Source organism: Phaethon lepturus, unplaced genomic scaffold (genome assembly GCF_000687285.1).
Source record: "Phaethon lepturus isolate BGI_N335 unplaced genomic scaffold, ASM68728v1 scaffold20677, whole genome shotgun sequence".
Lineage (NCBI taxonomy): Eukaryota > Metazoa > Chordata > Aves > Phaethontiformes > Phaethontidae > Phaethon > Phaethon lepturus.
The window spans coordinates 17559-43113 of record NW_010552782.1 but is presented as its reverse complement, the minus strand read 5'-3'; the positions used below and the strand labels follow the sequence as shown (position 1 = coordinate 43113).

At 40.9% G+C, this 25555-nt stretch overlaps 1 protein-coding gene across 1 annotated transcript in view; it reads right to left on the bottom strand.

Annotated features, from left to right (window-relative positions):
- Positions 1–7979: 7979 nt before the first annotated feature.
- The window catches only part of SPECC1 (sperm antigen with calponin homology and coiled-coil domains 1), a 25804-nt gene continuing 8228 nt past the window's right edge, over positions 7980–25555 (bottom strand). Inside the window, exons 2-5 of the mRNA XM_010291334.1 lie at positions 11570–13137; positions 9527–9734; positions 8814–8887; positions 7980–8252 (exon numbers count right to left, since the gene is read on the bottom strand). Coding sequence (XP_010289636.1) covers positions 8052–8252; positions 8814–8887; positions 9527–9734; positions 11570–13137 — 2051 coding nt within the window. The 3' untranslated portion in view covers positions 7980–8051. The remainder of the gene's footprint in view (positions 8253–8813; positions 8888–9526; positions 9735–11569; positions 13138–25555) is intronic.

Sequence of the window (25555 nt, the reverse complement as noted above, 5' to 3'; positions counted from 1 at the left end):
TATATTATATATTATATATATTCTATACACTGTATAACTGTTGCTTCTAGTCATGCATTTTACAGATCTGGCTGACATTGCTTAGCACTGACACCGTACTTACCTGGTAGCTCTCAGGTAAACTTCGAGTGTAATTACCTAGCTTTAGTTTAGGAAAGCTGCAATTAGATAATAAAGTCTAGTCACATAAAAAGAGAGTACTTATACATTACTTTCCTGATCTCCTAGCTGCTTTAAAAAATGCATGCTGATCTACAGCTTCTGAGGTATCAGCACTTTTCCCTACTCTTAAGTATGTTAGGCACCAAGAGCTACATGAACACAAAACCAGGAATTATTTTGTAAGACGGCTGGAGGACTCCATCCAGAAAGTGCCTATGGGGTTGAACTGTTGAGCTAAAAATAGAAGTGAGTGTCCTTTTCTTTCCCTTTTGGCATCACAGTCTACAAAATGCAAGGGGCTAAAGGGTGTCAATAAGACAATAAGAGTGACTCACGCTTCTATTTTTGGCAGAGCTTAAGGAGGTGCTGTCTTTAAGCAGACATTGGCTATTTCTTTGCTAATTCATTCAAGCTCCTTGTGTGCCAGGGGAGCCTGCAGAGGCAGATGGCTACAGAAAAAGCCATTTCAGTTCCATTCTCCATTTAATCCAATAAGGAAGAAAGGCAGATTGGATAAGATTCACTCAGCTCTGAGGGAGCCAGTGTTTTGCTGACTAACTTTAAGTTCTACCCCTCACTTTTTCCTCCTGTGGCTTCATAAAGCATAAACAATAAATCAACAGGTCATAGCATCTGTACTTCATACGAAAACACAAAAGCTAAAGAAGTCCTTCTAGTAAAAGTAGGAAGGAAGGATAGATTTCTGCCTCAAGATACCAAGCTGCCCTATGCAATTCATTACGCTTTCAAGAATTAAATAGGCCACTATGCAAGGTTCTGTCTGGTCTTCCAGGTAAAAAGGGCATGCACAAGGTTTATGGAGTATTGTCAGACTAAGAAAGGAACTTAGTGATGATGCTCCATCACTTCATTGGTTAGGATGTAACTCTGAGAACAGCTCAAACCTCACATAGTTTCCTCAGTCTATCCTTTGATTGCAAAAGGATGCAAACATGTTAAATAAAGTTAGAGTAACTAGACCAGCCTTTATGCTGTGCCACAGAAAAGTCCACTGAGGAATCACATGCCATTATTCTGCCATTGTACAGAGTAATTATGAAGATTCAATTGCTGGAGCTACTCCCTGTTCCAATTTGTTAGGATGCTTCCTGTAATCTTAAGTCTGTATTTTTGTAATGGGCTTCTAATGCACCCTGAAACAACTTCCTAGCTTAAACACAATCACATCAGAAAACAGAGGTCTCTCATGCTGCAAACTTTGCCGTGAAAGGTGGAAAGAATAGTGCTGAGACCGATTCGCTTCAACTAAAACCACAAATGCCAGCCAACAAGCAATGAAGAGTTATGAAACTTGGTGAGTACCTTCCATTTTTAAAGAGAAAAATCTGTATAAGGGGATACACATACATGTACATATATGGGTTTCTTAACAGAGAAGCAGAAGAGTAAGAGCTTAACTTGCAGTAGCAAGCTAACTCAGGAGGATAGTATAGGAGAACATGACTTAAAAAGATTAATGACAAACCATAACTTCAAACCAAAAATGACTCCTTGTGAACAGAATTTATCCAGCTTAGTATAGCTTAGGCCATCGAAGACAACTAAGCAAGCTCTGCCACAAGAAGGATGGATTTGAACAAAATGTCATCTACTGCTGTATGCTTTCCTTGAAACAAGAATGAATGGTTTATACGCTGCAACTGCAGCTGGCTTAAGTAGAGCAGCTCCAGGAGGAAGCAGAGCACTTTAGCCACAAAGGAATGAATATGTGCAGTCCTTTTCACAAAACCGCTGCCTAGTTTCATTCATTCACTGGTGAGAGGAGTAGATGAAGTAAGCATTCCTCCAATGGCAAAAGTTAGTCTCCTCATTTTCTAGGTTTGGAACATGTGGACAACAGACCACCAACAACTGCAAGTCTTTCTGTGCTTAATGTATAGATTTTGGCAACAGCAGCCTTCATGTGTTTCTGAAATTTCTAAACTGCTCCGATGACCTCTTTGTTACAGGTAGCCAAGGACCACAGAACTGTATTTTCAGAAATAATTACTCTGCAATCTAGTCTTTGACACAGTTCCTGTCATTGTTGTGAATCTTCCTGAACTCCAAGGGACACAAAGAAGAGACACACAGTTACTTATGCACAGAACAGAAGAGAGGCCAAGGGCAGGCAGCAGACAAATTCCAGACACGTAAACATTTATTTGGCACTTCAATATATATTTCTTAAATATAAAACCCAACATTCAACAGCTGCCAGCACAGAAAAGAAAGGCAACACAAGTGTGCGTATATGCATACACTCCAGTAGCACGGCACAAAGGTGAAGGCCATGCCAAAGCCAGGACATCCCGCAGAATTCTCTACTAGCTCAGCCTGATCCGAGACCAGGCCCTTGCTAGGTCTTCACATCCAGGAGGAAAGGATGGGAATCCCACAGCCAAAACATGAAATTCCAGTCCTGGAATGAATCCTGATGAACTCCTGGTAGAGATGGTGACTTCTGAGTTTCTCTTTAGCATCCAAGTAAAGCTCTCTCCAGGTGTCTCCAGTTGCAAAGCTGAACTTCAAGTTCCCGCTGATCATCATATACCTCACCTGAGTTAAGGGCATGACAAAGATTCCTTTCTGAGAGGATATTTACTAGGGGCTTGATATATTAATTTCTTTTCCTCTGGATCTCTCCATTTGCAATTCTTGCAGCCAAGGACAAACCTCACTTGCGACATTCTCTGTGAAAGTCATAGCAGGACGTGCTCCTTGGGCACCATCCTGCTTCCTAACACACACCGAGTTAGACATGCCACCCAGTGGTGAGTGCCTTGTCAACACAATATTAAAAATCTGAGACCATCAAAGCAGCTGATACTGAATAACTAACTTTATGTTTCTATTCAGTTTTCTTGCTGGATTTCAGTAAGCTATCGCTTACTGAGTTTGTGTGTGTGTGTATACATACTGATCTGTATGCACACATGTATTTAGACACACACAGATCTATAAATACGACGCTATATGGAGAACTCATAATGTGTATGCACATTAAATTTTACAAATTAGACATACACACTCAAGTTTCATTTTTTGCTTAAGCTTAAAACATCATGTTTGAATTTCTGCTTCAGGGCAAATACCCCCATCCCTCAAAAAAAGCCCTCAGTTACTCAGTTCCCCAAATCTCTGTGATCACTTCTCATGGCCTAGTTGGCTTTAGATTAATTCAGAACTTTTTCCACCTCATGGAGTCTTCTGAAGGGAGAAGCCTTCTGAAACAAAGAAATAGGCTCTTGCCCATGGGGAAGGTGTGGACCTGAGCAGCATTCACACTTTGCGATACACTTGACTTTTGCAGGGCAATAAAAAAACTGGAGGTGCTTTCTCGAATTGAAACTTCCCTTTTTCTGCTGCAAGTTGAAGGTATATCCTGAAGTGTCTCACTGGCTATGCATCCATTCAGGGCTGTGTTAGCTGGTAGAGATCAGGCACCTATGGAGATACAGACAACAATCGGGGAAGTTATAAGAAGCAATACATGCCCATCCTGAGGTACAGCTCTCTTTTACAGTTAATAATCCCATCATCAATAGAGGGGAGAGGGGAAAATGCTGATAATGTTGCAAGACAGTTGGAGTGCCTCAACACTCCACTAACTCAGCTTTGGGACATGATGAGCAAACAGCAATACAAAATACAAAAAAAAAAAATCTACATTGCTCAGATGGGAAGAAATTAAGTATTTAAAGCCAGGGAATCAATTTCAAAGTACAAGGATGGTAGTGTTCCTGGTCTTCCTCTCCTCTAATTATTTAGGACTATTCATTCAAAATGGGTACATGAACCCATCCAGACAACTACAGTTGCTCTACCTCAGTCAGAGTTCTTGTTTCACGGTCCTTCCACCAAAGGGGATGAAGTAATCTCCATCCAGTGTGAAAAACCAACACCCGCCTCCAAAAAACAAACACCCAAACTACTCTGCAGAGTAGTTCTAGTCACTAGTTGTTCTAGCCAATAACTAGAACAAACAATACTTCAAGGACCCAGCTCTGACATTCTAGTTTGCTTACTTTGAATGAGAGCAGAATGAACTATCAAATCTCTGTAAGACAGAACAGCTGCAAAACACAGGCACAAATGAGCAGCACATCAGCACATACAGACTGACAGCAGGGTTTAATACACAGAGTACAAGCTTATTTCCAGGAGAAAAAGCATGTGACACTGCCATGCTGTGGCATTTGAGACTTTAGGAGGAAGAACAGAAGCAAATTAGTGGGATACATCACAATGTTCACTTTAGGCTTCCGTTTGGAGATTTGGTTAAATTTTTTATTATTCTAAGTCGTTGCTCATTTAATTACAGATATAATTTCTCTGCCTTCTGAGTACTACTCCCAGCCCAACTGTCTTCCCTCCATGTTCTTGGTTCAAGGCACAGTTATAGTGACAAAATAATTTTGAGAACTTGAAGGGAAGGAGTCAAAGCAAGACCTTGAAACTTTTCACTGCTGCTGAACAGTGTATCGCTAGAAAGGCTTGGAAAAGGGTGTGTAATGAAGCCAAAAAGAGCTGTCCATAATTTGGGTACTTTCAGCAATAACTTTCTTCCTTTGTGTTACAAACCCAATATAGCTTTTTTTTTTCCCCACCACTTAAATATTTGATGCTAAAAACAGCTACAAAAGTGAATTTATTTCCAAGGTGAGTGTTCTGAAAAGACAAAACTTGCTACAGGATCATAGGATAATTCAGGTTGGAAAGGACCTCAGGAAGGCACCTAGTCTAACTTCCTGCTCAAAGCAGGGAAAGCTATGATGTCAGACCAGGTTTCGTAGGGTCTTATCCTGTCTGGTTTTGAAAACCTCCAAGGATGGAGACTATGTAATTTGAATTTCCACCACCTGTGAGGAGACAGTTATGCCACAGTGGATTGTAAGCTTTTGCAATCTTCTCTGCAGAGAAGTAACATTAATTAGGATGTAAAATATCATAGAAGACTGTCCAGAACATGTATTAATCAATTTGTAGGTTACAATCAGTACTAACTTGGGACAAATTAACTCCTCTCTTCCTTACTCCATTTGTTTGATGCTGATCCAACCACCCCCCAATATTCTTAGTGATAGAATTAGACATTTAATCTGTGTTAAAGATGCCTTTGGGAGGCTCTTACCTTCATTCAGATGAACTCTGATGACCTCATCAGGATTTTTTCTGCAAGTTCTTTGGCTGTTCCTGAACCAAAAATGACTTTTTGTCTGATTAGAAGAATGTAATGGTGAAATCAAACTTGGAGGCAGGAACTCAGGCAGCCACAGGCAAACATTAAAATGGCAGGATGTTGTAGGAGATAAATTGGCTTCAAGATCAATTTATGAGGTGGAGTCTAATGACCCTCAAGAGATGGCTGAGATTTTGCCAAAAACCTTTGAGTAGCAAGCTATTTGGAAGGTACATTTTCCAATCAGAGCTTAAAAATCAGACAGGAAACTTTCACTAGGGACTGTCAGATATTCAGCTGAGTGCACAGCTGCTCAGCATTAGCAAATATGAGAAATACTTTATATAGACTGTGTTAAGGTATCGTGCTACAAACTGTTTCCACCAGTGCTGAGCATGCATTAAAAGTCACCACAGGTACCAGAATCTACTGCTGATTCCGAGCAGTAGCATTTGTGAAAGCTGACTAAAGGCAACAGTGAGAGCATCCCCAGAACTTTCTGGGTGAAAGAAGCTGATGTGCTGGGGAATACAGTGACCTCAGGAATGCAAAAGTAACTGGGAGTGTAGAACTGGCTCTCAAGCAGGAGTTTTGTCGACTTCAAGAATTTGTTTTATAGCCGGTACAGTTTTAAACTTTCAGTTCTTAGCTGTTGATCACGGGTTTGTTTAGATAATTACTTACATAGGCTTCATTACCTTCTCCATACCACTCAGCACATAAATTTTGCACTCCCTGCATGGACACTGTGAGTCAAATTAGTTATACTTATATTGATAGATGCAAAATTTAGTCTCAACACCTGTCTTTGAAAGAGAATAAATATTGCCCACTGCAGACACTATATCTGGCTCCATGACCAATGTAATACTCAAAGCACGCTATACAGATAGTCAACATGATGCAAAGACAGACATATATCTATAGGTATGTGGAAGAGAGGGAGAGACAAATGCCAACTGACTTAAATGCATGTCTGAATACCTCCTTCTGGAACTACGTATGTATGGGTTCCAGGGGTCTAATTTCAAAAGCAGTATTTGCAGCTCAGGCTTCTTATACCAAAGAGCTGACAATGCAGCCCTGTTCCTTATACATGGAAGATAAATATCCCAATTTTCAAATTAGCAGGCCATCTTCTATTCAATTTAACTATTATCAAATACATCTTCAGATTAAATAACAAAATAATAAAGAGGGAAAACTACAAGTATGATTCCTGCCCTTATATATGGGCCCTACTCTAAACAAGAGAAATTTCATTAAGAACAAATTAGGAATGGAAACTGAGCCCAGAACTTAAGTACTGTCTGGTAATCATTTTGTCTGAATTCATAGTCTGTAATAGCTTTTCTTTGCATCCTCTAGGGATTCTGATAATGAAACTGGAGCTTAAACACATTCCTTTGTTTTTCTGAAAATGAGTATTTCTGTTCCTTCAATCCAGGAATTCTGATCCATACACCTCCGCACAAAAGCCCGCCCATCTACTATACAGCTGCTGTGGAGAGTCCTGAATGGAAAACAGTGAGCAACTATGTGCAACATAAAGCTGGACTGTTGTTACTGCACCTGAAAGAAATGACAGGATTCACCGTGTTCCTGTGGCTATGATCTACTAGAAGAGAGATTAAATGGAAAAATCTAGAGGAGCAAAATTAATTTGGCACACATTTTTGATAAATAGTACCATTGTTTGTGTTATTTTGTCTGTCTTGGTTCCCCCTGTACAAGTTTTCATCACTGCAGCTCTGTCGGCTCTGCTTGTGTCAATGCAAAAAAAGAGCAAAGCACAGTCATCTTTAGAGACTTTGGTTCTTCCTTCTAATACATTTTTTGTTTTCCATTTCTTCTTATTTAGTATTTCAACTTTAGTATGATTTTTGGAATGAAAGGTGGTACATAAAAGGTCAGGCACTGCATAAAAGCCACATTGTAAGGCATCTGTACCAGCTCCAGGTTCAATTGTAAAAGTCACTTTTGTTCTTACCATGCTCCTGCAGAGGGAAGCCCCACATACACAGCTTACGACGCTGGGGTGTATCTCTGAACGGTTCACAATTACTGCTCCCTCCTCAACCACTGAGACTACACCAATTGTTTTACAGGTGGGTCCATTGCATGAAGAAGTCACTGCTGGGCTAAACGGTAACCCAGGCCACAGTCCACACCATTTAACACAAGCTAACCACATAATAGGTTTCAAATTAAGGACAGGAGATGCGAGATGAGGAATCCTACTACTTGCATTGATCACTCAGTCAACATGTGTCAGACTTGCAGAACAAAGAAGTCCAGCTAATAGTCACTTTAATTTGAACATACAGTCCTTGACTACTCTCAAGTTAAGTAGTTCTCTTCTGGATGTCCCATTGAATATATGTAGCCAACCAATCTTTTCACAGATAGTTTAATACAGCTGCACAGAGTTATGAAGGCAATAAAACACAGTGGAATACCATACTGAGAACAAAGCTAGAAGAGGATACTGGCAATTGTTAATACTTAATATTTGCTGATTAAAACCTTCATGGCCTAGTTGACGGAACTAGATCGCCAAGAAGAAAAAGAACAGAAACATCTTAGAATAAGAGACAACAAAATCTGTCAGAAGAGTTAAAAACAGACAACATGCACATCCAAGCCAATGAATAGTTATTGACAAAGCACTGTTTGCATGCATGTTAACAGTCACAGAGATCACGTCTTAGCCTTTGTAAGTAACCAACCTGCTGCTGCCCTTCACTTCATCCAGCTCCTTCTGCAGCCTGGCACTCTTCTCCTCTTCCTCCTGAAGCTTCCTCTTTACCACACGGAGCTCCTGCTGGGCTTCACACTTAATATCATTGGCTACAACCACTGCAGTCTGCAGATCAGCTTGAAAACGCCTCCACTCTTCTGTATCTTCCTAAAAAAGAGCAATTAGAACCCCAAACTGTTTGCTGTAAAAATGCAGAGCTCAGCACTTGGTTATTGATCTCTCTTTCTGTGATCAAAAGCAACCAGGATTTCACCACAATTTCAAGGTGGTGCCAAGGTCAAACTAAATACTTGCCTCTACACAGTACCAACAAAGCTGCCGAAGAAGAAACTGATGCTCAGATCTCCACTCCAATACAAAAAGTACAATCAAAATTTTTCCTATAGCTATTGATCATTCAGACTTGTGATACTATTACAAGCACTGTTGCTGAAAAGAGCTCATTGCTACTAATGAGTCATGAAGCAGGAACTGCTGGCTGTTCCAAAGTAGCAGAAGTTCACAGGTAGGAAAAAAGTAATTTGCAAAGGATGTATTATATTTTTCCTTCACAGGCAAAGATGCAAATAAAAATGAGTGAAGAGAATGGAGAATGAAAGGACATAGAAAGAACTTTCTACAATTGTTCTAGAAAAATACAATGCTTCTCTCAAATCCAATATTGCAATAAAAGCTCAGCTTAGCTTTGTCATGGAGTATAAGCCTTACCTTCATTTGCTTAGTCAGAGCCTTCAGCTGCCTCTCTGTATCTTGCTTTTGTTCTTCCAGCTTCATTGCTTTACCTATGAACAGTAAAAAAGGGAAAAATTAAACACATAAGGGCAAGGGTGAAAAGTGAAAATGGGAGGGGCAGAGCAGACTGAACTGAAATTAAGATACTCTGTCAATGGATCAGGAATGGAATCAACAGTAGATTTGTTATTCAAACATCTCTGAAATAAGTCGTTATTTTGAGACATTAAACCAGACTTTTAAATTCACAGAATCACATGTACAGGATCATTTCGGCACACACACCACGGGAGCGCTCGAGGTGACACTGTGCCACTCATTCCACCAGGTGGCAGCTACCCTTACACAATACGACAGCAACCTCGACTTTCCAGCTCTTGCTGCTGCTATTCCCTAAAAGCTCTGTAAAAGGCCAGTAACTCCAGTTTCTAGAATGGGCAACTGAAAAATGAAGATTGCCCATTCGCTGAAGAATGAGGCTTGGACACTGTCTCTAATATTATTCCTGTAGCAGTAACTGTTACAATAGTGACTTTTACACATGAACAGTAAGGACTGGCCAAAATCGGAATACTTCTACAAGTGAGGCCCTTGTCACACATATCAAGACATGCCTCCTCCTCCGTGTTGCAGCCATAGCTGAGCCCCCTGAATAAGTCCACTTAAATCCTTTTTTCAGCTCCACCTACTTTCTAGGTCACTGATGAGCTGGTTATTGTGAAGCTTTATAGCACGATGTTGTTCCACCTGGTCCTCCAACTCGAAAATAGTCTCTTTCAGGTTTTTTATATCTGCTTCGTTCTCTGATGTTTTTTCCTGCAGCTTCTGGCTGGTCCTGCTCAGTTGCTCAGCCTGCCGGTCACACACCTCCTTCAGCTGACCACACTCATTCTCAGCCTGGAAGGAAGGAAAGCAAGCTGCAAGTCTATCTTTAATTTTTAAGAGCTATTACTCTGCAATTTTACTGGGCATCTCATGGACTTAAGAACTGAACTTGTATTCTAAGCATTATATAAAACTGAGTTTCAATGTGAATGAGACAGTTTCAGGAAATGTAAATGAGCTATGAATGTCAGTTCTCTTTGCTGGTAATAAAGATAATAGAACAAGATGCTACAACGGAAATTAAATTTTCTATATGATGACCATAATTGCCAACCGATCTCTGCAGGTAATGGACAGAGAGGAATTATACTCCTGGAAAGCTCCACATCTATCTATGTATAACATTATGAAACTGCCTTAGGGCCAAGACAACAATCAGTTTATCCACATTAACAGTTTTGCTGCTTTTACCATGTGCATTTTCAATGGATTGTGAAAACATAGGTAGTAGAGCTAGCCACTGCAGGTAAGTATATTTTCTGGATATAGGACATCTGGAATTACTGAAGGGGGAGTCTGCTACACTTCAGTTTGTTGGCTCAGGCCCACAGACCTATGATTCCAGGTTTGAGGGAGCATAGGCTGCCAATTCAGTGAGTAGCACTAGCACAGCCTGACTGAAGGGCAGCCTTACAGAAGCCTGTGGTCTTATTTGGGTGTCACAAATAGCCAATGATTCAAAACAGCTTAATTCAAGGGAAAGGAAGAGTAAGAAGGAGGAAATCTGTGGTTTCAAAACCAAGCAATAAAAGTTTGGTCCAGTCTGAGCAATCAGCAGTTTTTCATTTATTCTTCAGAAACTACAGCTCTAGCAAGCACTTGGGAGCTTCCTCTACTAACTCCATTTGCTGTGGTCACCTATTTAAGCTGAAAGGACATCTGGATTTTCTAAATCTCTCAAATCATGGAGGTGCTTTTTGGCAATGCTCTCTTCCTCTGCAACTAGCCAATTTTACCGTTCTTCTCATGATCCCTTCCCCATACAGGAAAGGCTGCACACACTGACTATCACTCTTTCTGCAGTAGTGGGACATTATCACTAGCTTGTGCTTTATTAACACTTGTTCTATGATGCCTCACATTGCAGCTCTTTTCTGAACATTTGGGATCACACAGAGAATAGAAACCGTAACCGACTTAAGCTTGCTTGGAGCAAAGCTACAAACTACCAAATGAGGCAGGACAAAATTGTCTGAAAATAAATCTATTTTTTTGCCATTCCTTTACCCATCCCAAAACAGAACACTTCTCAGTTTTGTAAAAATACTTTAGTTTTACGAAAATTATCTCATCTAGACCTTGACTGTGCATCATTAGTCATGTTGCTGTAAATATCAGCTTCTCTGAGCATTAGCTCATGTCCTAGTGTTCTCATGACCAGTGACACCTATAATTCATTACTAATTAATCGTTATTAATTATTCAGTATTTAATATTTGCTACTAACTACTCATGCCCTTCTCCAATCTGGATTACCAACTGATTTTCGCTAATATTTGTTCACATAATACCAAAGTAATTATTTATTGACCTGTTCTTTTGCTCCAGTTTTGATAAACACAATTCTATTTACTAAAATAGTAAATTCTGCAGAAGATAGTAGGGGAAACTAGTTTTGAATTTACAAACATAGCTATGCTAACAGTTATTCCTGGGAAAATACACATATAGCAGCAGAACCAGAAACAATATCATATGACCCCAGCTTCCATTCAAAACTAATTAATGCAATTTAAATCCTGGAAACTTGTGATCAATGGCTCCATGATAACCTGAAGACCAACGATTACCTGTTTATGGAAGGACAGACAAACAACTATTATATTATACAGCTGTTACTGCTGTACCTTAGATAGCAGACTCTGAATATGCTTCAGTTCACTGTTTGCCTTCAGCAGCTCTTGTTTAAGCTCAGTGCAAGACGCTTCTAACTGATCCTTTTCTGCATGGGCTACTTTCAGCATCTCTTGCACCTCAGAATTGTCTGTAGTACACCCCATCGCATTGATTTCTGCGGCTTTTTGTTTCTCACTCTCTAACTGAGTTTTGAGAGAGCCGTTCTCAATTTTTAGACCTTCTAAGGCAATTTTACAGTCCTCCAGAGTTTTTGTCACTGTGCTGTTGCTCTTCTGTTCCACTTCTAGAAGTTTAAGCAGCTTCTCATTTTCTTCTCTCAAGCTTTTAATCACCTGCTGGGCATCTTGATGCTCCCTTTCTAAGCTTCGTAGGCTGCTGGTTAACTGTTGCTGAATGTTGAGCAATTTCTCTCTTTCAAATTGTGCTTTTTCAAGAACTTCTGCACATTTCTGTTCCAGTTCAAGGACCTTCCCCTCCTGAGCTCTGCTTTCTTCATTCTTGGATCGCTCTTGGAGGAGACTCATTAGCTTCTCATTTTCTTGGCTCAGCTGTTCTGCTCTATCTCTATGCTGATGAAAGGAAGTCTCCAGAAGAGCTTTCTCTTCCACTAGCTTCTCATTTTCTGTTGTCAGCTCCTGCACCATTTGCTGTTGATCCGACAGCTCCTGCAAAGTGGCTTGTAATTCTTCTGCTGTGCTGTGGTGATTCTCCTCCATTTTTTGTATTCTCTCTGTAAGAGATGCAACAGAAAGGTCACTAATATTGTTTGGAGAACTTCCTGTAGTGGAGCATTTGGAACCTCTGAAGTGGTTGCTGCTGGAGGATGTTGGCCTGGAAGGTACATCTGCTATATGTTCAAAATCAGATGCATCAGGTGACAAGGAAGCTTTAGTTACATCACTGCTGGAAGAACCTGAATTGCGCAGTGTGCCCCCATTCACATGCTGCCTGTGCTCATCCATTTCACCTCTTGACACATTTTTTGATGGGCTTCCAAAACTGGATTCTTGGGTAGTTGGGGTTGGGAGGCTGCTGTCACCTGCACTGCTTGTTGTTGTGTCTGAGAGAGGAGAGTTCTCTAGGTAAAGCAATTTCTCTTTCAAAACACGATTTTCTTCTCCCAAGCTAGCAAGCTCTTTTTGAAAAGTCCTGTTTTTTTCCTGAAGGGTCCGTATTAATGGATCTATGTCAACAGGTGATATCGTTTCTAAATTTTGGTTGGAAGCACCCATTCCTTCAGCATTAAGTGACCCTTTCTCTTTGCATTTCTTCAATTCACAACGGAGTTTGGTAATTTCAGAATCTTTCGTCTTTGCTTCTGCCAGGAGTTCTTTAACCTGAGATTCCAGAACAGCCTTGTCACCAGTTTCATTCTCTTGCTTGGACTTGCTAGTGGGGCGCACGTGTTTGGTAGGAGTCGGTGTACCAGAAGAGGTAGGGCTGGGTTGTGTTTTCCTAGTATTGACTTGACCACGCAATACAGCTCTCTCTCTGGATACAGATGATGATATTTCCCGGGGTGCTGGAATCCCTGTGCGCTTTGCAGCTGAAACAGTTCCTTGAAGAGATGAGGCAAATTGAGTTAGTTCATAAAGTACACAAGTCACACAACAATGCTAGAGCCTAGAGCAGTCTTGGAAAAAAACACCTGAGTGTTTGAATAGATTTAGTCATGACTGTGGATTCATGTTTCACAAAGGCTTGTATTATTTTGCATTTCTTCCTCTCCCACCCCCAGCAAAGGGACATAGTCTGCTGCACTTTTTCCCAGTGTAATAATACAATACGTAGATGCTGCAATACATGAACTGCAAGCCCCAATACCAGGACATTAATTATTTGAAAATAAAAATTCTTTACACTACTTTGTGAAATGCTGAATTTAAACCTATTAATTTCTAGGGGAAAGTTCCGTAACTTAAGAAAACATACCATCTTTGAAAAAAATGTATTTTTATCGTACATGAGTATTTTATCACACAAAACTAATGTATTTGCATTATGCTCAGCTTATGCAGATCATCATAAAAAAGGTCTGAAACATTTATGTTGACTGCAGATTCAGTGAAATACAAAACTCTCCTGGCACTTCTAACACTAAGACAATTGTGTTGCTGCAGCTTCTCAGAGACGGATGAGAGATTTTTCACGTTATAAATTCCCATCCTCTTACAGAGGAAAAACAAAAGAAGGTTGTTGGTGGTTTTTTTGTTTTGTTCCCCCCCCCAATACAAAGCATTATGTGATTACAAGGGAAATAAAAGTTTGAGTTACTGATCTTCATCTTCCAAAGCTCTTTTTTGGAATATGGGACCACGGATACTGAAGAAACAGTAAGAGCCATCCTAACCACAAAAGTATTAACAAGCTGGTTAAAGAAAAGAAGCTGGTTCAAAGAGGAGGTATTATATGCCACTATAAGTGGCAACACTATGAAATTCTTATTTTAAGGACCTTACTCAAAAGGAAAAGACCTAAAGTACAGAGCCATAAGTTTTAGGATGTGGTACAATGAAGAGATATTGTCTGATGTAGCCACATAAACAGGATGCAAGAAGCAGTTATGCAAACAGAAAGGGCTAGTACGCCAGTGTTTGCAATAAACACAAGTTCCAGAAGCACTCTGGGGAGAAATCCTCAAATCAATTGCATCTCCCCACATTTGGGAGGCTCTCTTTGCCGATACACTTGCGCAGGATTCACAGAAAACCAAAGGGCAGTTAAGGCCGAAGGGGGAGCAGGCTCCCTGCTGCACAACTGCATGGCTACTGCCTTACACAGCAAGCAGCTCCATAAGCCTCCCAGAGCATTCTTCACACATCGAGGAAATCTCTCGCAGTCATGCAGGGCAGCGAAGGGTTAACATTAACAACACGCAGTTTGCTCAGCATCCCTTGTGAAGAAGCACTAGGTTTCTAAAACCCACCCAGCCAGGAGCCCCTCCTCCTCTCTCAACACCACACACACTCTGCGGCAGGCGCAATAAACACCCCAGACAAAGAGCAGCTGAAGAAAGGACCCCGAACAGAGGCCTGTGCTGGGAGGAGAGCACAGAGAGGGCTCTGTGGCGGCAGGGGCACGATAAGGCCAGAGACAAAGGCTCCAGTGTTTCTGGAGAGAGATAGCAGGGCCGGCCTGGCCGGCCAGCGAGCAGCCCACACAGCTTCATCTAGTCCTTTACAGCTGGAGAAGCCAACATGGCGGGGCAGCTCCAGGCTCCCCTGCGGAAAGCGGAACGCGGGAGGAGAGGGCAGTTTTTCCACTGCAACTCAAATGGCTGCTGGTGCAACTCCAGACCTGAGAACCCATTTCACTTGTCAGCGCCGCAGGCCCCCGGCTCACTGTTCATCCCACTTCTTAACCTGAGGGCTCCCAACTGCCACGTTCCGGCACCTGTAAGCCACATTCACACTGAGCTCAGCAGACGAGCGATGCTTTTAGTGTCACTGCAGCTAACACCATAAGATGAAGGACAAGAGGAAAACTGAACAGATCATGACGTGATGTGTTGCTTCCAGTGGAGAAATACCAGCTCAGCACAGCTCCTTCTTGCTCAGGAGCAAAGGCTCAGGTGGGGTGAGCCCCAGGTCTCCAGGCGAGAGCGCGCGCGGCCTTGTTTGAATGCATCTCTCGAACATACAGGAGGACGGTGCCCCGAGTAGAGAAGCAGTACTCACGCAAGCTATAATCATACTATAGATTTAAGATGTAAAATACGCATTACAAATGGCCACATGTTCTTCAGTGGCACCTAAAGGGTGGATTTAAAGTCTTCTGTCATGTCCTGGACTTTTATTCAACCTGAAGGTTTTTTCTACTGTTATAATATTATGACAAAGCAAGTTCCCCGAACAACTCATCCTTCCCGCCCCCCCGGACCTAGTGCAGTGACATGACTGTCATCTGGTCAGCACATGACTGGGGAGCACTACGTAAATAGTGGGTAGCACTGACTGGGCAGTATAATATACGTTACAAGAAACAATGATGCTACTACACACTGGCATAAATTGCACAGCACTGAGAAAACCTTTTATGTAGCACTTCTGGTAGCAATACCAGCGTGCTTCTATTGCCACCAAATGACAACAGCAACATGATCCTGAGCAATGTAAGACGTATACATAAGGATAACAATTAATGATATTTACCTGGGATTATCTGTACTTCACCAGCTTGCCAACTGGTGCAGGTTCTGAGCTTACTCAACCTGTTCCATGTGTTTTGTAAGGCTCCATGCTCTGCTGACTTGTTCTGTCATAAATCACAAAGCATTTGCTATCCATCAATAACCATTAACCAACCTGTTTTTTTCATGACGCAGAAGTGTTTATGTATTTTCCTCTCTCCACTCTCCAAAACAGTGCCATGCAATACTAAAAAGCCACAGAGAGCCCGGAAAAGAAATAGTTCTGAATACATACGTATGTTGACTACAAAGCACCGAAACAAGTATAAGCATTACTTTGAGGTTTACTTTATGGGCAACTCCCCCTCTGAATGACCTTGAAATTGAGCAGTGTAGCAGTTATAAATGGAACTGCCAGCCCCACAGCCCGAGGCACCCACTATGCAGGAACTGCATTTAGGGCTGCAGAAGTCACCCTGGTGATCTGACTAGCTCAGCACCCCACACTGGTTATGGTCTATGGGAGACTCCAGACAGACACGTGCCTGCCAAGCTGCAGAACCCGATCCAAGGTTAATTATGCCACTGCATAAAGTGGCTGGAATCACACAGAACTTCACTTCCTAGAAAGTGCTGGCTGTTTTGAGCAGGGAAGAGAAAAACAGTCAGCCCTGCATCTCAAAGAAGACATTCCAGCGAAAAAAAAAGCCCAAACCATTAAATACCTGTTTGGCCGAAATGGTGCCATGGCACCTCGTTTCTGCTTTCATTGTTCATCCACCCTACCCAACCTGTTAGCTTATTCTCTTGCCAGCTTTGAGCACAATCTCTTTCCCATTGTCCCATGTATCCAAGCTTAGGGCTTAGGCTACCTCTGACCAATAGTATATTTATCATTCCCTTTGCACCATATCTAACCTCCCATTCTCCTAGTCCCAGATGCACGCTGCTTGCTAATGGACTCAGCTTACGTTCCCCGCTTCACATGAACTGGGAATTATTCCTGAATTACTCCACTGAGAGTTACTGCCTGAAAACCTGTTTTGCTCAGACTGAGGTCACATCATCATCATGTTCCTCACCGTGGTGCCCAGTAAGAACTCCATTTTCAGTATCAGCCATATTATTCAGGTGTGAGGAATTACACCTTAACATGTATTTTTCAAAGTGCTTTAAAATTCACACCTATTTAACTCAAATGCTCTGAAACACATAATTGTTAACTCTAGGTTACAAGACAGGGAAGCAGAGAGAAATGAAATGCCTCACCCAAGGTGACAGTAAGTCAGCAAGGATCAGGACCCTGGAGCTCTTGCCTGGTGGTCTGCTGTGCAGCTTTACTGTTTGTACCACTTTCTGCCAGGGAATACTCGCTCACTTTCTGCTGGTGTCAGAAACAAAGTGGGACTTTAATGAGATAGAAGTTGACCTCATCTTTAGCCATTTTAATCCCATTTTCAGCACAGCTACAATGCTTTTCACAGAAGGAAGGATCAGGATTACTCTTCATTTTTTCCACATAATAATCTCTATTTGCTCTAAACTCTCAGCACCTGCACATCAGCTCCCACAGGGGCATCCACAACCAGAAGGAAATGGACTATGGAATGCAGAAAACCATTTCCCAATCCCCCAGGGTGAAACACGTAGGACTGCTGTTCAGAAGTGAAGTCCATGCAGTGCAGCGAATGTAATTACAGTACTAGCAGGGTAAGGGTGAGTAGGTGGCAGACATTTTACCATAGTCACAGGGGGGACACGCATGACATTTTTGGAAGAAGATTCAGTAAGTTTATCTGCCTTCACATTCCGTGTGCTCTGAGATAGCACATTATCACTGTCTTTCCAGTAAAGCACTAGCCTTGAGTTTACGTTTATTTTACTTGACTCTTAAGTATAATTAACATTTCAAATAGCTGCTTCTCCAATCCTAGAGCACAGGAAGAATCTCAGTTGGGACGTGACTTCATTTGACCACAGAACCACCCTTGGAAATGTTCTAATTTCTACCTTGAATCTATTTTTTGGAACTAGAGTCAATACAAGATTATTTGCCTCTGGCCTTTGTGCCATTTGTGTTCCACAACCTGCCCTTTTCTTAATCCTTCCCTCCATCAACATATTAATAACCCAAAGGTTAATGCCATGGGCTTCTGCTGTTCCAGGGACCAAACTGACAGGGAATGTTCTCTTTTATACGTTTGTCCTAAATTTTAATCCTGTTAACACTTTAGCTAAGAACAATGAAAACACATTTTCATCAAAATATTTAGAAAATCCATGTTAGTAATTCATTCTTCCACAGTTTAAGTACATACTAAGGCTCCTGCATGTAGAGTTCATCTGTGTAATTTAAATATGCTCATCACCAATTCATTTCAGAAAGCATTTCAGTCATGTAAGACTAAAACATGAAGACAGATGCACCTTGGGTATGATGTTTTTAAACAATAGATACCTTATTTGAATTGCAAGGGCAGGATAACAAGAAATAAAGCTATTCATAGCACTCTGCAACGTTAAAGTCATACGTTTCCAAAAGGCAAATTGTTGCCTGCAGACAAGTTCGTACTCTCATGATTATCTGCTGCTCTAGGAGGACTGTCACATCTCTCATTCTAACTCCTGCATTTGCAACAGACCAGCTATTTCACTGTCTTGTCTCTCTCTGTCATCCCTCCCACCTCAAAAAGGGATAGCAAAACAAAAGAGATAGCAGCAAGAGATTATTAACTCATAGCCTCCTTGCCAACAGAAGACTGTGATTCTTCTGCAATTCTGGAATTCTGTTCCCATGTGCCAAGATATTTTAATAAGTTTTGCCATCTGAACAGTACTCCCAAGCCTCAGCTAGGAAAGTGATTCCTGCAATACCTTGAGGGAAAGTTTAGTATAAATCAAGTGGGCTGGAAGCATTTAGCAGAATGGCTAAGTAAGGAGAATACTACTAGCAGCCCATGCTTGTACAGCAAATAAAAAGTACTAAACCTCCCACACAGTTTTACTGTGCTCTACCACATGTAGTTTAGCTGAAATAGGTCCTTCTTACCAGTTTTGGTTTTCAGCTTATCCTCTGGCTGTGACTTTGGCAGATCCTGGCCTCAGCATAACTGCAATTACTTGGGCTTTGCCAAGATCTTGCTGAGGATCCACAGCAGCATTGGTAACATACAGCAACAGACAGGTAATGCAGCCATGTACTCATACATACTCAGTCTTGCCTGTGTAAGGTTTTATTATTATTTTTAGCCAACTTAGAGTTTCTTATGCAAAACAAATCTGGGTCACAGATGTACCTTAATCCCACCTGGTTTATGACACCTAGTGTAGGAAGCCAAAATACAGATGTCTAGTGCCATTTCAGATGCCCTCAGGTATATTTAAAATACCTTCACTGAGCTGAAAGACGTAATAGTACCTGTGGGGGACCTGTCCTCTCTTGAGAGGTAGACAGAGCACAATTGGGATGCCTGAAGACATCTAGAATGCCACTAGACATTGAACAGTCAGACTTTCACAACAGATTTACAAGCTGGTGTTACAAGGCAGGTAATAGCACCTTTTATGTGCCATTTTCAAAATTACTCCAGTACCCAAGTACCACTTCCAGCCACACAGTGAACAACTTAACATGACACATTAATATGCGACTTTATGACATCGTTGATCTGAATTTAGTCACAGCCAAATCAGAAATGATAGTATTAGCTTGGAGCCATTGCATTCTCTGTTGATTCCCTACAATGAAGTAGTATATGTTACAGGGATCCTAGACACATTTTCTGTCTTCTTTTGTCAACTCAGAATAAAGTTTTCAAGAACCTGATTAACTTGGTGCTTAAAATCCATTTTCCAAAAGTGGCTAAGCTACTAAGAGCTCAAAGCTTAACTGAAAGCCCAGGGGACTTAGCAGACCACTTTCACCCTGCTCCAGCATTGCTCCCAAGATTGATATTGAGACTGACTAAGAGTGAGCTAGGAATGTCCTTTGGGAAATGATGACTATACAGCACGGAAGAAGGATTGGTGTATATTTGACTCTTTTAAAGTACTTTTTTTTTTTTAAAGTTTTCAGAGTTTTGCACACACATCTACTTCACTGAAATGCCCTACTCTTCCCTGCCCTTTTTTTTTTCCTTAAAGCAAATGAAACAGTTAAAAAAACTTCCCTGCTAACCAGAGATCTTCTGGCATCCCAATTAACAAGAAACACACTGACACATTTCACAGTGGCATGAGAAAAAGCAAACATAACTGCTGAAAAAGTAGGGCAGATACAACAGCAACCCTCACCCATGCTGCTATGCTCTTTCATACAGATACCTACACACAAGCAAAATCCCTATACATGTTCTGCCACATCGTTTAATGCTCCTATCCTTAAGCCTCTGGTCATGCTAACAGTAAGATGGCTTGATAACAAATACTGAATGGATGCACATGACTAAATCAACTCATGAAGAAGATCTGGATCAGTTTTAAGTGCTTCTTGGGAGTTAGAAAGAGAGTGGGACTGGATGCAGAAGGCTAGACATTCAAAGACACCTAGGTGCCAAGGGATGCAGATTAGCACCTACTGTTATTTTCAAAACTGCTTAAGCTGTTTAGAACTTCATATTCAAGAGTGAAATGTCTAAAACTTCTGGTCCACATCAACTTAGGTAAAAGTCAGGATAAAGAATGACACTATTATACTGTGACAAACTCTTACACCTTTATCTCCTTGATACACAAAGGGAATGAGCTGAATAGGTTAGCTGTCAGCATTTTTCAGTGACCAGTGTCGGGTGCTCCTTTGGATAATCCTCAGTAACTTGGAAGAGCATACCATTTTCTATCTCTTCTAGCACAGTCCTGCAGAAAGACAATGTTTTCTGCTACTTGGTCTTTATGCAACAGGGAACAAAGCAAACCTGGGCTTGGCCAGTCATGGCTCTCCTGAATGAGTCTGTTTGCAGAGTATTAGTCAGAGCCAACACCTTTATAGGTCAGCAACTCTTTGGGAAGGTTCAGTTGGACTCCACCTAGCTATAAAAAAAAGACAAGGAGATGGCTGTGGAACAACAAAGGTGGTTTTGATAATCTAACACTAATTATATGGAAGAAATATCTGCTCAAATAAGGCCTTTACTTAGCAAACATTGAGACTAAAAAGTAATTATAACATGAACTCCTTTTTCTGAAGAATTTTAATGGCCTGTTGAACTGTCTGAACTGCCTGACTGCATTCCCTGTGGAACAGGGTGGAACAGGTACAATATGCAACAGGAGGAAAAAGGAAAAAGACTTAACACAAGGATTTTAATCTATGTCATTATTGTAGACAGCGTAGGGAAGCAACTTGAGTACTGATATTTGACACAGAGGAAGAGAGTAAGAGACCAAAGAGAAATAAAAATTATATTACCGAGTATTAGGAAACAACAGATACCTGTATCTGAAAAGTTATACTACCAGAGGTTCCAAAAAAAAAAAAAAAACCACCAAACCAGCAATAAGCATCTTGATCTCATCAACTCCATCCGAGCAATTCCTAATTTAAGACTACAGAGACCACTGACATTAGAGCTGAAGACTTTGTAAAGGTTGGCTTATTTTTTGTTTTACTTAGAAGATATGAGTCTAGAGATGCGGGGCGCAAGAAGCACAGGAGAAAAGGCACTATTTTGGTAATTCAAAGACTAACTCATGACAAGACTACTTGTCATCAATTTAAATTTGCAGATGAACCACAGGTACGACATTCTTTTGAAGGGTGGCCACTAGAAGAGACTCTCCCATGGTAGGAATGTAACCCATTAGGAGAGATGACCTTATATTTGAAGCATCTCCATTCAGTTCAAATTTTAGCATCTAAAAAAAGAAAAAATGTACAAATGTACTATCCAGTACTCTTAGGATCCACAAAAGGCCCTGTTTACACAGTCCCCTTCAGCAAGTTATATAGTTTTTAGAAGAAAAGGTACCATGGGAATCTCTGCTGCATAATTAAGGAATTTCTTAAAGATCACAAATATTGTATTTTCAGTTTGTTGGATTAATCCTGATAAGTCTGTTATCTTGTTCCTTCTTATATAGAAAGTTACATCTAACTCTTCAAAAAAAGTGTTAAAATGCAAATAGAAAGTAAGCTCTTCTCAGCACCTAGTGGTTTCAAGCTCTTAGCACAGCCACAAGAACTGAAGCTCAAGTTCACCTTGTCACAGCTCAATGCTATTACAGTGGAAACAAGGTTGCATTCAGAAGGCAAATGAGACAAGATCTGATCAAAATCCTATTCACAAAGTCTCATTGTGAATTTCAGACAACTTTTTTTCCCTCTGTATGTGCCTGTTCACATACAATTCCTCTCTGAATAACAGAAGGAGTAGTTAAAAATCTCTTTACACTGAGAGACATGCCAGTGTCCATACACAAGAGTTCCTCTGAACATTTCTTATGCTATTTACTTGGGTTTTCTGAAGGTTTGTTAAGTTTCAAATGAAAACCCAAGCTTAGATATGCCTGTCTTGAATATAATATAGTCTTGTACCCAGTACAAAAACAGCGCAGGCTGCACTGTAAGAGGAAACTTTTGTTCAGAAGTCTAAGGAACAAAGATACATCTGTGAAGTACATTGGCAAAGCTAACCAGAGGCAAGAATTGTTCTATGTGTATGTATCCTTAGCTAGCATTTGCTTTCACAAATACATATTTCCCTTTTAAATCTACTCAAGAGTCCAAGAAGCATCCAAGAGGCTTCACTGTGCCAAAAGCCTCTGGCACCAAGAGAATCACAAGGGTACCACTGCGTTCACCTCTGAAATGAGGCATACAAAAACCCATGGAATAACCAAACAATGTACATCATCTCTGGCAATGCGGGTGCAGTACAAGCGTAATTGCAATCTACCACTGCGCTGCTTTGGATTTCTAGACTACCCAGCAACCTGGCATAACAAACATTGAGACATCCAAAGCAGATGGTCTAGCAAATGTTCAGAGAAACTCTATATCACACACACTTACTGGAATGTCCCCCCAGTAAACTCAAGCCTACTTTTTTTGGGAACCGTTAATACCAGTGGGCCTGCCAAAAACTTTAGTCACCTGCTAACTATACTCCTTGTCTACCCCTCAAAAAGGAATTACTAAAATTTTCTGTATGTAGCATTATGCCAGAATTAATCTGGTGGATTTTTACAGAAATTCAGCATTTTCCTTTTTTAAAATAAAGTCACTCCTTAAACGCTGCTTTTAATCCAATCTTACAATTTCCACAAACTTCATAGCTGATAATTAAAAAAATATATACTTTTTATATTCCTTATGAGGGCCTTGACTCTATATACCTGTGACATTAGCTCTCCAACATTATAGGGATTTCTGTGTACTGTGATACTTCCCAATCTTGTTTGTTCTGGAACATTTCCTGCCTATGCACCTGTCAAAACAAGATGAGATCAGGTATAACCAGCTCATACCTACAGCAAAATTAATTTTAAGCCAAACTCTATTCTGGGGGGCTGTTGTGTTTGCTTTGTTTTTTTTAAGACAACAACAACTTAAAAAAAACTGAGAAAAATATCCATAATTGTGAATCTTTCAGTGAACTGAGACAAAACCCTCTGGTGTTCCACTGAAATAAGAGATCTTTAGTTTGATCTGGTAGACAAGTTTGGGGTTTCCTTTGTTTGCCTGCTAGTTTTGAGGATTCTGCTGTCCAGAAAGTAGTTAGCAACTGCTTTGGGGCACAGCCTTGAAGTTTACTAACATGTCCCCCAGGAAGGTGCTGTTCAGAAAAAGCAGTGGATTGGCTCTGAGGTAAAAGCAGAAAGCTTATTTCTTAACTGACGGACTGTACTAGGATTTTCCTGAGATAAATGGCTGTTAGCTGGAGTAAGAATGCCAGGATTTTCCTCGATTCTAGCTTGCAAGCAAGTAGATGATTCTCTTCAGCTTGGAAAACCACTTCCCAATTAAATTAACCTAGATTTGTCACTCGGCCGTTACTGGGTTAACAGTGGTGACAAGACAACTGTACTTCCATTTCTGGAAAATACAATTATACTCGCTAGAATACCAGTATTGAGTGTTTCGAGAAATACAGGAAATTAAAAAGCAAACAAACAAAAAACCAACATAAATCTAATCATGTAAATTCAGTTAATAACAGCCATCATGGAGTAGTGAGTAGATACATTCCTCCATGTACAGTGCATACACAATGGCTGTCACAACTGCACATTAGCATCTGATCTGTGGCTGGGAGTTAATGAAGAAGAGTTACCTAAAACCTCCTGGTCCAAGAATCCAATAGGAAAGAAAAGTGAAAAGAATCCTGCTCCTTCCAGACAAGTCAGGTCCTGTGGATCACTCCTCTAAGCTACCAAAATCCACCTGACATCACATCTATAAGCACAAAGGGTAACCAAAAAGCAATTTTAAACAGAGAAATGGTCGCTATCAACTTTTTCACAACTAGAAGGCTAATTTATTCAACCTGTTTATTTAACTGTTCGTGAGGCCATACTGTGAACTGAATCAGGGAACTGATTTGGCTATAAAAATATCTGCATGGTTTTCCCCCCTTTTGCTTTGTTAAAGACAGGTCCTGATTTAATTCACTCTTCTTCCCATAAACACTTCAGCTGGTACCACTGAGTGAACAGCATGCCACCACCAGAGGAACAGAGCAGCAGAAAATGCCTTTACACAGCACTGCTGTTGAGTGCTTTGTATTAGGAAACCATGACCTGAACCTCCAGTTCAGGAATGCTGCCCCACACTTGGCCAAATGGCCAGGGCTGACTGAGCCAAAATAACTTCTCTCCTCATGAATTCTCAAACCCTGCTAATCCAGAAAGAGTGCGGAAAAAAGGGATCAAAAATGGAAACATGAAAGAAGGTTCATCCTCCTCCCCTGAACCAGAGGGCAGAACTCAAAAGCTAGAGCTTTCTTTTTTTTAAATTGTTTGCTTAATGCTTAATAACTAGTATGCATTGCATTCGTATTACAACTGCCCTTTGTTTACTAAAATGTGATGACCACATAACAAACACAGTTTTATTGTTGTTTCCAGCCTGCTTCAGTGAGGGGGTGGGGAGAGGACTGCAATTTAGTTTCCACAGCTCATCCAGAGCTTTAGCTCTGCCGAGTACTGCGATAAGGGAGCCAACTAGCACTGTCCTGAATAGCTGACACTAGGAACTGGGCTGAAATCGTCAAAGCTATCAACACAGGATGAGACACATCAAGAAAAGAGACAGAAGGGGAGAGGGGAAGAAATCTCATAACATAATGAGATGTTTATCTATAAAAAGTTACCCACTTCAAAGCAGGAAAAGCTTCAACTCCTTGGTAAAAAAAGAGCTTTTAATTAAAAGATCAGTCAAAGATTTTTCCACAGTCAAGCAGCCTCAAAGAAACTATGTGTGGAGGAGGCTGAGAGTAATTTCGAACATGATTAGTCCATTCTTCAAACTCAACAAGGTTTTAGAAAAGCAGCATTTCTCAAGATCTAGAAGATAAGGATTGTGGAAATATCCTCAGCCCCATAAAGAGCACCATCTCTTCCTTTCTGATGCCTCCATCCTCACCAGCTTTTGCTCAGGAAAAGCCTGGAGAAATACTATCAGAGCTGTGTGCTTCCCACCTTGGGGCAAGGTAGATTGTAAGCCTAGGACCGATGGATAGTCAGATGGATGGTTAAGCACAGTTACTGCCAGGTACCTTAGGAGGCCTGGAAACATAACATGAAATACTTCGGTACATTGCTTGAGCCAGACAAAACCAGGTTGTCTCCTGCACACAGCCTTCCATTATATGAAGGTTTAAAAACCTTTGAAGATTTAAATAAATTGCAC